We start from the raw sequence: 16,203 nt of genomic DNA, 5'->3' as shown, positions 1-16,203 counted from the left end.
GATTTGCAGAGAACTAGCTTGGGAGGTTTTAATCCCACCTTTGAAGTCTTCCTTCAAGGTATTTAATGGCTCATATGTCTTTATTAAATGAGGTGTGTGGCGGCCCCTACTGGTGTGTGTTTATAGAAAATGCTTCCATAGGCAGAAAAAATATTAATTTCAATTAAAAAGTTAGAAATACAGACTCTTTCATTTAAATATATAAAAATATCTAATTTAATGCAGAAAAAATATATTACAAGTTGTGTAATGTACTCTTAATTAGGAAAATAATCTAAAACACTGACCATGTTAGTGTAAAATAATGGTTTATGGAAGGGCATTAATTGTTCAATTCACTCTGATATTGGGTTAAATATATTTTATTAATGACTTCCTAATCCCGACTGAGGCAGTTTATTACCTAGAGTCCACTGTTAAATCCCCTTAGTTGACTTAAATAAAATCACTTAAAACAAACCCAGAGGAAAGGAAATATTTTACAGTTAAATCTATAAAGTCCTAGAACTAGAATCATTTGATGACAGGCTGATTTGTATAACTCAAGCAAACTGTACTTTGATTTAATATAGCTGACATATTGATCTATTTTACAGTGTCTTAAATTTCAAAAATACAACACATTAAAATATGTTCAATTTATCAAAGCTAAAAGCAACATTTAAGTAATGTACTTAAAGTGCAAAGGCACTTAACACAAAGAAGTGATGCCCAGTGGCTATACTAGGTAACTGAAGATGAAATACCATATATCATTATTTACAAAAGAAGTTATAGTCCCAAAAGATCTTTGGAGATCTTCTACAAAATACACTAAATATCTATTTTTCATTTGAAAAGTTTGCCTATTCTTCATTCACTATCATCTCCTCTTTCCATTTCCACATTGGTTGAAAAGAAGAAAAACAGAAACCAAACCATAAAATACATGACAAAAATGCATTGCAGAAACAGTCATGTTCACTGATGGTTCCTAAGAGAGGAGGAAGAAGGAAAAAAAAAAAGGTATGGGGGAGGAGGAGAAAGTGAGAGAGAAATAATTTAAAGGAAAACTGGCAAAAGCAGTATCTTTGCTTTATCCTATCCCCCAAACATTTTCAAAGTCCCCCATTAATGCTGGGAAAGAGAACACAAACACAAGCAAATGCAGTGCTTCTGACAGTTTGGAGCAGCATCCTTTGATGCCATAGGGTTGTAAATGATTTCCCTTCACAGCTGACTGATTGCAGTTTTTTTTTCCAGAACTTCGAGGTAGTCTGGTTCTGATTGCGGCTTAGCTTGCAGTAAAGGGTGGTCGGGTTTTGACTGCCCCACAAAGCATTTCCTGGGAGTTCCATATAAAACGGTTTTATTCATTCTGTCCTGGTTTTGGCGTCGAGATTCATATGAAGGGGTGAACTGCCTTTTAGGTAAGGTACAAAATTTATAGTGGACTAGTCCTGCACTGGGGAGTTCCTTGACTCGCTCAGCAATATTCTGATACAGCAGCTCGGGCTCTCTTGGGGTGGCCTGCTTTTCTAGCAGCTCAGTGGCACTTATAGTATAAGCCAGTGGGGCTGGCTCTTCTTTTTTCTCCAGGTTGCCATAGCTGAACTCTTGCAGGTTTCGGTAATAGGCTACTGGGTCTCCTTCCTTCTGCATGTAGATGGGGTTTTGGCACATCTGGCCCACCGGTGGGGGGATATAGTTATAGACGTGGCCATCCGTTTTATCATGAGTCTCGGTGTTGTAAGACCCATACTGTAATTGGAAGGAACTTACATCTAAATTGTTGGCACTCCTGGGGACACTTGGCACTCCCTTGCGGCGTTTCAGGACAAAGACGAACAAACCGGCCCCAAAGCAGACAGATAAGATAAAGACAACTAGCAATCCTAAAATTAAGACAGAAAGTGGAACTTCAGTGTGTAGTTCCGGATGAGAACTGGGAGACACACTGAGTGACCGGGGTGTGTCTGTGTTGTGATTCATTGACAGAGTGGTTCCATCTGCCAAGTTTGGACTGTTGGGACAAATAGCTTCCCTCCCCAGAAACTTCAGGATTTCCCCTGCATGCTTGGCGGGAGATTCACAGGTCACCTCATTGATGATGACAGGGGAATTGGCATGTTCTGTCCAGTCCTTTAGCCCCATGATGTCACAGGTGCAGTCCCATGGGTTCTCTTGCAGATCAATCTGGATAAAAGCCGGAAGCTGATCCAGAACCCCTTTCACAGGCAAGTAAGAAAAATGGTTGTTTCTCAGATTCAGCCTGGTGAGGGCTGTGCCCCCAAATATATTATCAGGTAGAGACCGCAGCAGGTTGTTATTCAGAAACAGTAGCTGTAGGTTAATCAAAGCATCAAAGGTAAGCGGCTTAATTTCCTTAATGACATTATACTCTAAATAGAGATACTGCAAGCTCTGCAGTCCATCAAACATAGAAGGATACAGCACTTCAAGGTAATTGCCGTTCAGATAAAGTCGGCGCAAACTGGTCAGGTTTGTGAAGGCACCTTCCTGAATGACCGCAATTCTATTGTTCCCTAAGTGCAACAAATCCAAAGAACTGTATTCTAAGAGGTCATTCTTATAGACAGTCTGGAGATAGTTCCCTGTTAGGTAGAGTTTCTTTGGACTGGTAGGTCTGGGCTGCAAGTCAGAGATATTGGTGAACTTCCTCTCTTGGCAGTTCACATTTAGACCATTGTCTGAGCTCTGAGAGGTGCAGACACAGCTACTGGGGCAGGTAAGGGGCACAGGGGACTTGGTCTGGTACACCATGATCGGTCCAAAGCTCTGCCTGTCCTTAGACACAGTGACCCGGGGGGTGGGACGGTTTCTCGTTTTGGGTGGCCGGCTGGCTTTGGGAGCCCGGGTCAGGTTGAGGGCAGGGTTCATTGTAGGCGACAGCCTCTGGACCTGTGTGTCAGCGTGGCCGCCCCTCTGACCCGGGTCTCCGGCGCTTCTTCTGGGACAGAGGTCTTGCCTGGTCAGTTGGGTCACATCTTTCCCATGCAGTCTAAAGGGAGTTTCACACACAATCTCCCCCACGAAAACTGTTATTGTGTCCAGCCAGGCCTTGAGTGGAAGTAAATCACAAGTGCAATTCCACGGGTTTTCCTCCAGCTGAATCTCCATGATCCTGCCGATATGTTCAAGGACGCCGGCAAAAGGCATCACTTTCAGCCTGTTGCCCCTCAGGTCTAAGTGGGTCAGCAGGACAAAGCGGAACACATTGCTGGGCAGCGACAGCAGAAGGTTGTCATTCAGGATGAGTACTTTAAGCTTGTTAAGCTTGCTGAAGGCCCCTGCCTCGATGGCACTGATGTAATTATAGTCAGCCTGGAGGTACTCAAGGCTCTCCAGGCCCAGGAAGGTGTCCTCCCGGAACACCTCAAGTTTGTTGTTGTTGAGGTGCAGTCTCTTGAGGGTTTTCAGGCCGCTGAAGGCCCCCGTGCGGATCTCCTGCAGCCCGTTGTTACCCAGGTGGAGGGTCACTGCGTTGGAGTAATTGACGAACTCGTTCGGGTACAGTCTGGTCAGGAGGTTCCCATTGAGGAACAGTTGATAGATTCGATACTGGGGGGGCTGGAGCAGGCTGACAGTTGTAAATCCTTTGTTTTCACAGTTAATATTCAGAACGTTTTCCTTCTCCTCGCACAGGCAGCGGATCTTGCAAATGTCTTTGGCAGTTTTGCGACTCTCTGTCTGTAAGACCCCGGCCACGGTTAACACACTGAGGAACCAAACGCCGCTCAGCATCTTTAGGCACCGTCGGTCTCAGCTCAGGTACCTACAGGCAAACCTTGGGGGCGGTGGCAGGAGGGAGCAGGATGCGGGGGAGAAAGAGAGAAGGAAGCCCGATTAAAATGGCAAAGCAAGGAGGAGGAGTGGGAGGGAGGGAGAATGGGGGGTGGGCAACGCGACAGGATGAAATCATTGCGTTTGGTTTTTTTTCCAAAGCGGTGGCCTCATCCCCCCCACCCCACCCCCCGCCACCCTCCACGCGTCCCCGCACCCACACGCATGCACCTGATTTCCCCGCGGGTCGCAGCCAGCCGCCGAGTCATTAGTAACGGAGTTGTCCTACTAAATCCAGCCTATCTCCTCCTCCCCTGGAGTAGCTCGAAAAGCTCTCAGGCGGCTCGCCCGCCTTGGGCTCGCTGCAGAAATTGCTTTACTTTTTTTTTTTTTAAACTGCGCAAAGAGGGGGTGGGAAGATCAGAGGGCTGGCGGCGGGGGAGGGGGGAGGGGAGAGCAGAGACGAGAAAGCGCGGGGTAGGAGGTACTCACACATCAGGAGAAGACAGGACCCCCCTCCTTTGCAGTCCACCAAGAGTTTAGCATCTTCGGAGAGAGAGGGAGAGCAAGGTAAAGGAAGACGCCGCTTCCAGGGGGTGGGGGGATGCCCTGCTTTTTTGTTGGTTGGTTGGTTGAATTTGATTGGGAGAGGGGTGCGCAGAAATGAGAAATCCGGCAGGCGGCAGGAGAGGAAGGGGAGGGTTAGAGCGGCGGGAAGCTGAGCTGCCCCGCCGGGGACCCGGGGTGCGATTGCGTAGTGGGTCGGGGGGCTGGCGGGCCTGGGCGGTGGGCGACAGCGACGGCGGAGCTTCGACGCGCGCGCTTCCAGTCCGGTGGTGGTGGTGGCGGCGGCTGTCAGTGCGCCCGGCAGTTTGAATTTGAGAGGCTTTGAAGGCTCCCCGGGACAGGGCTGGGGTGACGTCACAAGGGGAGGCGGCAGGCAGAGGACGGAGGGCGCGCGGCGGGAAGGGGAGGGGCAGATGCTCCCCTCCCCGGCGAGTGGCTTTGCAAAGCTCAATTCTGGGCTGCGTCAGTTGATTTTGAACTCCTCCACCTCCAACCCGGCGGGCAAAGCTCCTGGAAAGGGGTTCTCGAGGAGGGGCCCCTGCGAAGGGGCTGGCACCGGCGGGTCTCCTCGGGCCCCTCTGGGTGATCTCTTCCCCCACCCCACCCCACTTGCACGCTGCGTGGGGAGCAGTGAGTGACCTGGCCAGTCCAGAAGGATCTCATTCCAAATTCCCAAGCAGGGGTCCAGACCCTTCCAGTAAGGGTGTTTGTGTATGTGCGTGTGCGCGCTGCAGGCCTGGGCCCGCATGTCAGCCTCCTAGCTCAGCTTCTCTCGGTGCCAGAGTGGGGAGTGTGCGCGCCTGCCTGTGTGTCTGTGTAGAAGGGTGAGGAGTTTTCCTAGGGGATGATGTATCCTTTACATGCAGAGCTTTGTTTCAGGGCCTAGAGAATTACTTTCTGGTGGTGACCAGCATTTGACTGGACTCTGAAAGCCAGCTTCACCTTAGCTGATAGGCTGAGATAAACAGAAACAAACCTCTCTTCCCTGGACGTTTATACATTGGCCAGATAATGAGGTTTAAACGTGTGCTTTTTGCCTGGAATTTTGCCTGGAGGAAAGCCAAGGGGAGTGGGTGTCAGAAAGACATCCCCCAGGCTGAGCCTCTGCTGGGACTGGGAGCCCAGGGCAGCTGAGCCCTTCAGGCTTCAGGGACAGGGAAGGAGAACAGGGCTGGCAGCGGAGGACGGCTGACTCCAGAGAAAAGAGAGGTTTGAAGGGCACCCAAGACCCAGGGGACCTGGATTCTGATCTAGCTGTGGCCATCTCTGTCACTTCTCTCTGGAACTTCCTGTCTCCATTTGTAAAAGGAGGGGGTGGACTCCATGGGCCTTCTCAGCCCTGACTTTCCGTTTGGATTGAAATAGCCTTTCCAAAGCATTATTAAGGACCAGGTGTTGGGTTTCCCCTTCATTATCCCGGTTCTCCTTAATGATCTTATCCCAGTGTGGAGTCCATTTGCCAGGTGTGAATAATGCCTGCTTTTGTCTGGAAGGGCCGGGGGGGGGGCTGCTTCTGGTGGGAATGGGGGAAAGGAAGCAGGAAAAGGAAAGGGAGTAAACAGGAGGAACTGACAGAGACCAAATGAGATGCCTGTCCTGCAAAACATGTCAGCTTGCTTTCCCTGCCTCCTCGGTCCCAGACCTGCTGCAGCCAGAGGCAACACAGAGTCCTACTGCCTGGTCAAGACGAAGAGACAAATGCACAGGCAAAATGAGCTCTCTCAGAATGGACGGCCCCCTTTTCTCCCCTTCTCCCCTGTGAAGCCCAGATTCTAGGATTGTTCAGCCTGTACAAGCACCTTCCTCCCCCAAGAAGGGCTCCAGGTGGTTTATCAACTTAGGCACTAAGGCAACCTGTGGCTCTGGCGGTCTTCGCTGCATTTTCCTCTGGTTTTCTCTCTTCCCTCTCCTCTTTCTGGGAAGAGCTTTGGACCAGGCATTAAGATCCCTCTCTCCCCCCTGTAATTCTCCCTTGGCTTTAGCTAAGTTCTTTTCCGGCTTGGGTCTCAGATTTTCCTTTTCTATGCCAAAGGACACCCTGGAGCTGAGCGGTTCTCAGAGAGGGAGGGGGGCAGTCCTGCCGATGGCCGCCTGTTCTTTATTGCAGTTGCATCATTAGATGCAAGTAGAGTGATGCAGTGCCAGCGCGATTAAGCTTCCTTTCATTGCAAAGGGGCACTTGTTTCTACGTGTATTTCCAAATATCAAATGTGCCTAGTTCCTAGAGAGACATGGTTTATTCAGTCAGTCATTCAACAAACATTTATTAATTAGGTTAATATTTCATTGAAGTGGAAGCCAGTGTGAGAGCTGGACAAGACCTTAGAAATCGGGTTCAAAATTCAAAACAGGACCCAGAGATTCTGAGTCCCAGTCCAACAGCTCTCCAAAAAGCTCACTACTGCTTAACCTGAATTAGAGAAAAACTATCTACCGAAACTTAAAAAGTGGTCATGGTGTTTTATGTAAATGCTTTCTGTTTTAAAAATTGTATTTGAAAATGAAATGTCACATATTCGTTTTAGTTCTCAAATACTGTGATTTCCTTTAAGACACTGTTGAAGCTGTCAGTACTCCTTGAGGGCACAGACTATTTTGCCAGGAATTAGAGAGAAAGAGAGCGAGAGAGAAATATGGAGAGAGAAATGCTGTGTGGGTTTGGGGGATCTTGGGGTTCATGACAGTAAAAGTCAAGGAAAAGCGCTGACAAGCTAGCCCAAGGGAGGGACACCCAGGACCCTGGGACTGGGGCAGGTGTCCATTCCACGGTTAGCGGTCCCACACAGGGCTGTTGACCCTCCCACCACTCCTCCATCCCCTGCCTGAACCCTGAGCTTCCCCTTCCCCAGCCGCTTTTCCAAACCTAGTTATTGCGAACAAATCAGCTTCAAAACCCATAAGCACTTTAAGTAAGTTTCCTTTGGCCCCGCATCTCAGGAAGAAGCGCTGCAGCACTCCGCTAGGGAGAGCGGGCTTTGAAAGCTGTGGAAAGGCTCAGGGTGAACTGGAAGCCGAAGGGAGGCAGAGGCGGACGCTAAAATAAGGAAAATGCTCCCTCTCCTCGCTGGGGGCGAGGGAGGCATACACCGGGACTGGGTCTCCTCACTCTGGCATCTAACCTGGCTCGGGTCGCCAAGGCTTCCGCAGAGCACAGTGGGTGCCCGCGGGCTTGCAGCCCATCTCCATCCCGGCCGCCCGACGCGTCACGAAGGCAGTGCGAGGAGTCCCGCAGGCCTGGGTTCCCTGCTCCCTGGCCACCTCCCTCAGCGACGGCCATTCCCCAAGGGTTCTCCCGAGCTCCCAGGGGTCCCCGGCGTGTCCCCAGTAGCCGGGAACGGGACACCGGCCGCTAGCGCAGCTCTCTCCTCCCTCCCCCTGGCCTCTGGGCGGCCGGTGCCGGGCGCGGAGGCCCCCAGCCGCGACGGCCACTCGCGCTGCCCCCATCCCGGGGCCTCGGCACCGCGGGCCGCCGAGCTGGGCGACGCGCGGAGCCCGACCACGCCCGCGCTGACGGTCCAGGGGCGAGGAAGCCGGGACGAAGGTGCGGGTAGAGGGCGGCCCACCCGAGCGGGCAGGCGGCCCACGGGCCGCGGCGCCACGGCGTCTCCGAGGGCTCGGAACTTACCGAGCGGGCGCGCCGCCCCGATCTTCCCTCGGAGGCGCCCGCAGCATCTGTGACCCAGGAGGGGCGAGAGCCGGCAAAGCCTCGGAGCGGCACGGCCCGGGAGCGTGGGCACGGCGGGGAGCGCGGGCGGCGCCCCCAGGGCAGGCAGATCCCTACTGGAACGGCTCGCCAGCAGGCAGCGCTTCTGGCAGGAAGGAGGGAGCGCGCGGAGAGGGAGGAGGAAAGAAGAGCGGGAGGGAGGACAGCGGGAGAGGAAGGAAGGGAGGGAGGGACGGCGGCCCCTCTCCCGCACTTACCAATCACCCCGCAGATCAAACGTCCCCGCGGCGCGCCCTGGAGGGGGGTGCAGCAACCCACAAAGGAGCCGCTGCTCCATTTCTCGGACCAGCGCCACGGAGCGCTGCTCAAGCCTCTCAGCCCCTTTCGCCTGGAACTCTGCCCAACCCTTGCAGCTTGCACCGTGGGCTGCAGCTTCGACTCGGTCAAGTGAAACCGGGATGGCACTGGGTTGGTACCGTTTCCGAGGGAAGACCGAGACCACTGGGTGGAAGTTAGGGACGTGTGGAAAAGCCGGCCCTCTGGGACCGGCTCTGTCCCCTAACTAGTAAGCGGGACCCGCTCTCTCCCCTAACTAGTAAGCGCCCTAACATTGGAGTTTGCAGAATGCTATTTAAAGACCACCTACGAGGACGGTAAACAAGGAATTTCCATACAATAGAGAGCTGAGCTAGACTTGTGCAAATGTGTTAACAAAAGCAAGCCCTTAGCAGCCTTCCAGTCCCGGTCTTAATATTGATTCCTTTTATTCTTGGCGATGTTGCCTGGATCTACTAGAAGCGTACTTTTTTCTTTTCTTTTCTTTTTTTCTTTCTTTTCTCTTTTTTTTCTTTTTCTGTTTCTTTTTCTTTTCTTTTTTTTTTTTTTTTTTTTTTTTTTTGCCAATCTCTATTTCCTTTTTCATTTCTTCTTCCTCTTATTAGTAGTCCAGGTGCGTGATTTGATTAAAGGAAGGTGAGAGTCAGTGTAATTCTAGAGGGAGGTGCGATTTTCGCCGATAGCATTGCAGTTCCCCTCAAGACCAGCTCCTCTATGGGCTCTCCAGGGGTATTCGCGATATAGTTGCAATTTTATTAATTTAAGCCAGGAGTAGAGTTCATTTGATGGCACCGAGACCTTTTCCCCTCAATCCTGCAGGACAGCGACCTTAATTAAAGTCCTCATCACCCCCTGTCCTTGTCCTACCCCTACAGAGTCTGTAAACCCTCCCAGTTCTTCAGATTATCCCGAGGATGGGTGGTGCACAGCAGGAGGGGATTCCAGGGGAGGGATGCAAAATTAGGGCAGAATGAGCTCTTGTGCTGATGAATCTGCACTGGCATCCCTTGCCTGTTTTCAAGGTTATTTCCTATATGTTTAAATCAGATTTCCACAATGCTGGTTTCCACCTCATTCTTGTCCTTAACCTTGAGAATCTTTTGTGCTTCTTCCTCCCTTCTTTTTTTGGCTTGCTTTTCTTAATGGTTTTCTAACGAGACCATGCTGGGTTTTTTTTTTTTTTTAAGCAAATTACTGATCATCTTATATTATGAACATATGCAGAGTTTACTCTAGTAATAGTCCGGAGAATTATCTCTTCTAATCATATCTCTGGGTTTTAAGGGTCATTACTGTTGTTTGATTCTTGAGAAGGCCTTTTCAAAACAGATTTCCTAGCCATTCAGGTAAGCAATTGCCGAATAACATAGTTCTCATGTTTGTACATGGGCAGGCTACTTACCGTTATGTTTTGGGAAACACTGGTCTTCTTTATTAATATCCTTACTTGTGTTAAGCATCAAATGCACTGTTTACTACAAACTATAGCAGAAGCCCGGACACATCATGTTATTACTAACTGAGGGCAGCTAATGCTCTTACTGCTCTGTCTTTAGCTCATTTCTGACCCTGTCACCTCTTCATGTAGTTGTTTAATGGGTGTTATAAACAACCACAAAACACAGAGCTAAGAGGCCATTCGATGACAGAAATAATGAGAGACAACCATACTGAAAAAAAAGGAGGCAGTTTATTGAGAAGGGTGGTGTGTCCCTAGCCAAAGGGAAGAGGAAAAAAAAAAACCAATAACTTCTATAAAGATCAAATGAGGAAAATGGTATCCATGATCAAAAACTGATACTTTTTTTTTGATCCAGTAGAAACCTGTAAAATGTGGCATGTGTCAATTCTAATTAGCCTTGTAAGCAAGTCTAGCTTGTTTACTAGTCTCAGAAAAGCATTTAGCAGCCTGTCTTTCCACCTGGGACTGCACTGGTAGTAAGATAAAGTTAAAAAGAGTAGAGTTTTCTTTTGGTCAGCATAAAAACTCTCAAGTAGGTAGGGAACTATTTCCAACGGTGCCTTGAATGCACACACACACAGATCGAACAATACAGAACTTTCTGTGAGGGTTGTTGCATAGATAATTATAGTAGGAGAGAGCCTCAAGTGTGTGAAAATTGTAAATGTACCAATTTATTTGAAAGCTGCTCTGTACTGACTTTTATAAAAAGTTTCTGTGTTTAGGGAAAATTTCCAAATATAATTGAATGCAAAAGATACACATATTAATGGACACCTATTTATTTGTAAAAATCACTATTGATTTTTTAGTATAGTGACATTGTAACTGTATCTCTTTAGTAGTGTGCTGTTCTCTATTGATAGTTCATGTTGCTAAAAGGCTTCGAGATCCCTGATTGCCAAGCTAGTGGGGACATAATAAATATAATTAAATTTTGCCTGGGTTTTTATAATTTCATTCTAAGATTAAGAGACAACCAGCCATTTCACCTAGAATGAAAGAGGAAAAAAAAAAACAAAAACAAAAAACCTGTGCACAGATTTCTAAGCGAGGCATTATCCAATTGTTAGGTAGTGCTTAGTGTACCCAGAGCTGGAAAGCTTTAAAAAATAAAGATTAAATTAAAAATAAGACAAAGTACAAACCCAGAGAATACTGTCCTTTTGGAACTAAAGATTTCAAAGAAGAATTCCATAGGACAAATTCTAAATAAGGAAAGAAATGAAACACAAAGAGGACTTGCCCTTAATACAAGTAATTATAGATTAAAGGATATTGTAGACATTGATTTTGTGATGCTATTGAAAGTGTGGATATTTTTAAATTCAATTCAATTATTTTGATTATTTTGGGCAGGCATTTTGGCTTGGTTGGAATAGCGCTGGTGCCAGGACCCAGGGTAGTTTGTCTTTTAATCAAATACAGATCCAACCCCTTGGAGCCCAATGACCTGGGTTCAAATCCTACCTCTGCCACTTACAGTGGCACCAAGAGCAGGGCACTGCACCTCTCTCAGTTTCCTTATGTGTAAATTGGGTACTAGCACCTGCCATGCAGGGTCAGTGAAGTCTCACTGTATACAAAATTCCTTGAAAATCATGCAGTGGTACACGATATGAAGGGAAACCTTGAACTGAGGGATTTCTAAACTCATGTATAATAAACTCATATATAAAAAATGTATAATAAATTATATATAATAAATAAATTATACAGAACATGATTTTAATGAGAAAGTAAAGCAGCAAAGTTTAAATGTAAGTGGGATAATAAAACCAGGATTAGGAAAACATTTATGATTCTCCTGGGGCTTTACATGCAAATGTAAAATCCATCTTATTTTTTCCCAGATTTTTCCAAATAGTTGGAGAAATATATCTGCAAGGTGAGAAACCTTGGCACGATTGACATTTTGGACCAGATGATTCTTTGCTGTGGGGAGCTGCCCTGGGCATTATAGGAGGTTTGGCAGTAACCCTTCCTTCTACCGTGCTCCAATAGCAGCAGCGTGCCAGTAACACTTCTGTCCCCAAGTAGTGACAATGAAAAATGTCTCCAGACATTGCCAGATGTCCCCTGGGGAACAAAATCGCCTTCAGTTGAGAACCACCACTGATGTGTGTGTGTGTGTGTGTGTGTATGGCGGGGGGGGGGGGTGCACCTTACATTTGTTTAATGCTTAAACAAATTGAAGGAACATAATGTACAGTATGACTTAGGGATAGAGCAAGCACAAGATCCCAGATTGCCTGAGTTTTATGAAACAATAGCACCTTTGCCATAGTCATGCACTCTGAAATATTCTATTCTATTTGATTTTTTAAATTGCTGGCCATGACTCACTAAATTGATTTCATAAGTGACTAATAGGTTGCACCTCACAATTTGAAAAATACTGACAAACTGGGTCAGACAGAGAAAGAAGGACAATTGGATGGAATAGAGAAAAGGGGCAGTAAAGAAGGAGGGGAGAAATAGAAATAGAGAAAAAAAAAGAAAAGTGTGTGTGTCGGGGGGGGTGTTCTAGAAAAACTTAGGGTGCTTGACCAATTATATCAAGTGCGATTAGCAATGGCCCTTGCTGGTTGAGTCGAGTGATTCATCAGTAAGAACCATTTTTAAGCTTACTGGACTTGGGAGTAAATATAGATGGCAAAAGCCTCAGATTTTACAGATAAGGCTTAGGACAGCATTAGTGGGTATTTCATTTATCCTGACACATTCCATCCTATTAATCTCACTGCAGCTGGAAGTTATATTTTGGTCTGGAGTTACAACCTAATGTGTTCAGGAGGAAACCAAATTTATTGGGTTTGACATTGCACTTTATTGCAACAGTATAATGCAGTTGAGCCACTGTACTAAGTTCTGTTGATTTTATTTATGTATTTATGTTTGGCTAGTATAAATATATGGTAAAGTATGTGCTGTGGTGGAGATTTTAATGCTGACTCTGCTGGAACATTAAAAAATGTCTGCACGCAAGACACCCAGTTCTGAAGAGTTACAGCCAGAAGAGCAGCTACTAGGGATTTGCATTAAGTATTTCTGATTTTTAAAAATGTCATCATTTGTGAAGAGGGCTAGGCTATTAATATTCAAAAATGGCAAGGATGACACACTCCAGATCTACCCTGAAGTTGTGATTTGCACAAAATGAAGAAGGGTTTAGAAATTGTGGGTTCAGAAGCGTGGTGAGTAAGATCTAGAAAGTATATAAAATCATTTCCAAGTATAGTCGGATGCAGCATTCAACCGTCATTGCAAATCACTGAGAGGAGAATGGATTTTTTTTTACCTTGAATCTTGATGACTTATTACTCAGATGTGATATCAGTTCCCATTTTTCCCTTCCATTTTTCATCTCCCAGGCAGTTTTCTAAGTGACATGACGATGATACCTGGCACACACTCCTATTCACCTGATTATTGAAGCTGAGGTCATCTCTAAGTCATGTGCAATGGCCCCAAGAAACATGTCAAATAACTTTTGCATCTTCTTATAGTCTTACTATGGTTCCTAGGCAAATCAAAAAGGGGAAAAAATCTTTCAAATTTCATAACACTTTCAATAACCTAAACCATCCCTGAAGTTCTCTCAGAAAAATAGCCTGAGGTGTTTCCGGGTTGGAGAAACCATATGGAGTTGCTGGAAAGTATCACTTTGGGACAACCCCAGGAAACAATGACAATTCCCGAGGCATAATCACCAGATTTGCCCTCCACCTTGGGCATTGCCACAGCAACTCAGGTACGGTATTGGGGTTAGTGTTGATATTTATTAATATTTTGAAAGGAAGCAAAAGCAAAAGCAAGTTCATCTTTTTGCTACCCTTCATTGCTTCAGAATTATGAATTCACTATGCTGATCACTTAGCTCCTCATATATAGATCTTGCTGGTAAAGGTCAGGGAGTAGTAATATTTGAACTAGGCAACCATGTGCCATCATTTAAATGGATTGAATTGTTTTATTTTAATGTATTTTTCAATAAAAATACTAATATCTAAGAAGTTGTGAACATTGTTGCTAAATGATGAATGCTGGTTATTGTTTGCAGCAAGGAAAGACAATTGTTAAATTAATGAATCAATGTTCTGTTTGCACTTACAAAATGCGATCACTCAACCTAAGACAACTCCTATCTCTGGAATACAGATAAACAGTGCATAACAATTTCAGCTAAGCCTGGGTCCCTGCTGTAAAGTGTCAGTTGCTTGGAATTCAGATATCTTAAGATTTACCCAAGGACCCAAAGAGATCTGTTATGATGTACATTGACAACATTGGGATGTACTGGATTCCAAAGGAATTGTTAATTTGTTACCCCTGCTATGGCTGCTCGCCAAATTCTTTCTTGAGCTCTAGTGGTGCTATTGATCGCATGCCACCTGGCTTCATCAAGTTGTGCCTCTTGACTGATTTTTAAGTAAGTGCCTTGTCTAAAATAGAGTCCTAGAATGCTGATGAACCATAATACCTATATTGAGTTAAATTATCTAACTTCTTGGTCCATTTCCAGTATTAATATGCAATAGCACCTTACATCATTAAAGAAAACTACCATGATACATTAATATGACAACTAATTCTAGGTAGAAAGATTATGCATCTCAAAATACAGGGGAGTAGAGCGAGTGATCTGCAATTAAACTCTACAGATTTACAAAGCTGCTTTCATGCGTGTTTAATTGTTATCTTTCATTGAAATACCAAAGTAATTAGTCATCTTTAAGAATTTTCTACTTCCAAAATGTCAGTGATTATTTTGGGCATAGATGTTGACTAAAAGTATTTGATAGCCTAAAAATTTGTGTTTTGTGTATATACCTGTCTCCCTCCCTCCCTCCCTTCTCTCCTTTCTTTAAAGTTAATGATCCACAATTAGAAGTTTTGTCAAATAAAACTATAAGCAGCACAGGTAACAGTTTATGTCCTGAGAAAATGATTACTTGAAATGGGCCAGTACCACATAGAAATTTCTACCAGAAAGATGCCATCAAAACTGTTATTTTTTACTGGAAGGGGATTTGAAGAACATTCTTAATGCATGATTTGTGTCCATCCCCAGCATCCACATCCCCTGAGGCAGATTTCTGGGCCCTATCCCAGACTCACTGAATGGAATTCCCTGGCAGTAGAGTCTGGGATGGCAATTTTATAGGACTCGCAAGGGGATCTGGTGCAAACTGAAAGATCAGTTCTAATCCAATTTCTTCATTTGATAAATGGGGAAACAGGCTCAGAGAGGTGAAGTTTCTTATTCAAAGTTACACAGGCAGATCCAAACATAGAACTCAGGTCTCCCAACTCTCATGCCAGTGCCTCTGCTTGGTGGTTTGATGTTTTGATGCTTTAGTTTTAGAATTGTACTTCTTCATTGATAATCAACATTACAATTTAACACAGCCAATATACTCTGCTTATGAACCATTTTACACTACACTAGTAAAAAGTGGCTTGTTGGTCATCCACATAAAGTGATAGCATTTTATTTTCAAACTCTTTTTTACCAAAAGCTTATTGCTTTTTTTTGTGCTTTGGGTGATAAGCCATATGGAATGGGATAAAATGCTTGATAAATACTTGTTATTGAATTGAAAAAAATGAGCACAGATCTCAGTATTGAGTTTGAAATGATTTACTTTATTATTTGCACACAGATGCTAAAATATCTAATTTAATGGAAACTGTGGTAGCTTACTTTTCAGTTTATTTACTATGTCTACTGAATAATTTTGAGGATATTGCAGGGAGATAAGGGTCCATAATAGTTTTTTTTTTTTTTTTTTTTTTTTTCATTTTGCTTCCTTCTTCATTTCGAAATTTTGACTAAACTTATATAAACCCCTCAGAAATGGCTTCAGAAGTAAGGGGCTGAGGACACTATATCTTGAAGCTATCTTGACCTATAAGTGTCAACTTCAAGAAAATTTCTGCCAGGAAGTTTTGAAGATAAAATAGAACATCTAATTAACATTTAGAAGAGGGAGATACACATCCGTTTCAAGTAACCTGACCTGGATTTCAACTGAAGAGTCTCTTTTTGACACATTTGTAACTCATTTTAATTGCTAATATGTACTCTATATACACACTCAAGGCAGAATGGGACCTACCCTCTCAGAACTGCAAAGGAAAATTAGCTTAAAATTAAGCAATACTTTTTTTGTGAAGAGGTATAATCTAATACTGAACAAAATATATGTGATTGACAAACACCAGTTATCCAAGAAAGTTGAAAGGACTAGAGATACTTTCATGCCCCATTTACATTACTGTAATTACTTTCAAGGGAAATCAGGAGATAACACTTTTATGAGAGGTGGATAATAGAAAGTGCATGGGCTTTGGAGTCAAACAGACCTGGATTTGAATCTCAGCTCAG

At 45.2% G+C, this 16,203-nt stretch overlaps 1 protein-coding gene across 4 annotated transcripts; it reads right to left on the bottom strand.

Annotated features, from left to right (window-relative positions):
- Window positions 1–346: 346 nt before the first annotated feature.
- On the bottom strand, window positions 347–8,447 carry SLITRK2 (SLIT and NTRK like family member 2). Of its 4 annotated transcripts, none has more exons than XM_037822242.1 (2): window positions 8,272–8,447; window positions 347–3,787 (listed from the first exon to the last, which is right to left on the bottom strand). In XM_037822242.1, exon 2 carries the CDS (start codon window positions 3,742–3,744, stop codon window positions 1,210–1,212), a length of 2,535 nt encoding a protein of 844 aa, XP_037678170.1. In that variant the 5' UTR covers window positions 3,745–3,787; window positions 8,272–8,447; the 3' UTR covers window positions 347–1,209. The 4 variants fall into 4 exon arrangements, with proteins under 4 accessions (XP_037678170.1, XP_037678169.1, XP_037678168.1 ...); XM_037822241.1 differs by lacking the exon at window positions 8,272–8,447 and adding an exon at window positions 7,976–8,149; XM_037822240.1 differs by lacking the exon at window positions 8,272–8,447 and adding an exon at window positions 4,276–5,824.
- Between the last annotated feature and the right edge of the window lie 7,756 nt (window positions 8,448–16,203).

The sequence above is a fragment of the Choloepus didactylus genome, chromosome X, assembly GCF_015220235.1.
Source record: "Choloepus didactylus isolate mChoDid1 chromosome X, mChoDid1.pri, whole genome shotgun sequence".
NCBI lineage: Eukaryota > Metazoa > Chordata > Mammalia > Pilosa > Megalonychidae > Choloepus > Choloepus didactylus.
Note: the sequence above shows the minus strand (reverse complement) of the source record. Positions and strands in the feature narration are given on the sequence as shown.

Excerpts from the sequence above, each read along its gene's own strand:
- SLITRK2 (XM_037822242.1), bottom strand. The coding sequence starts at position 3,744 with ATGCTGAGCGGCGTTTGGTTCCTCAGTGTGTTAACCGTGGCCGGGGTC.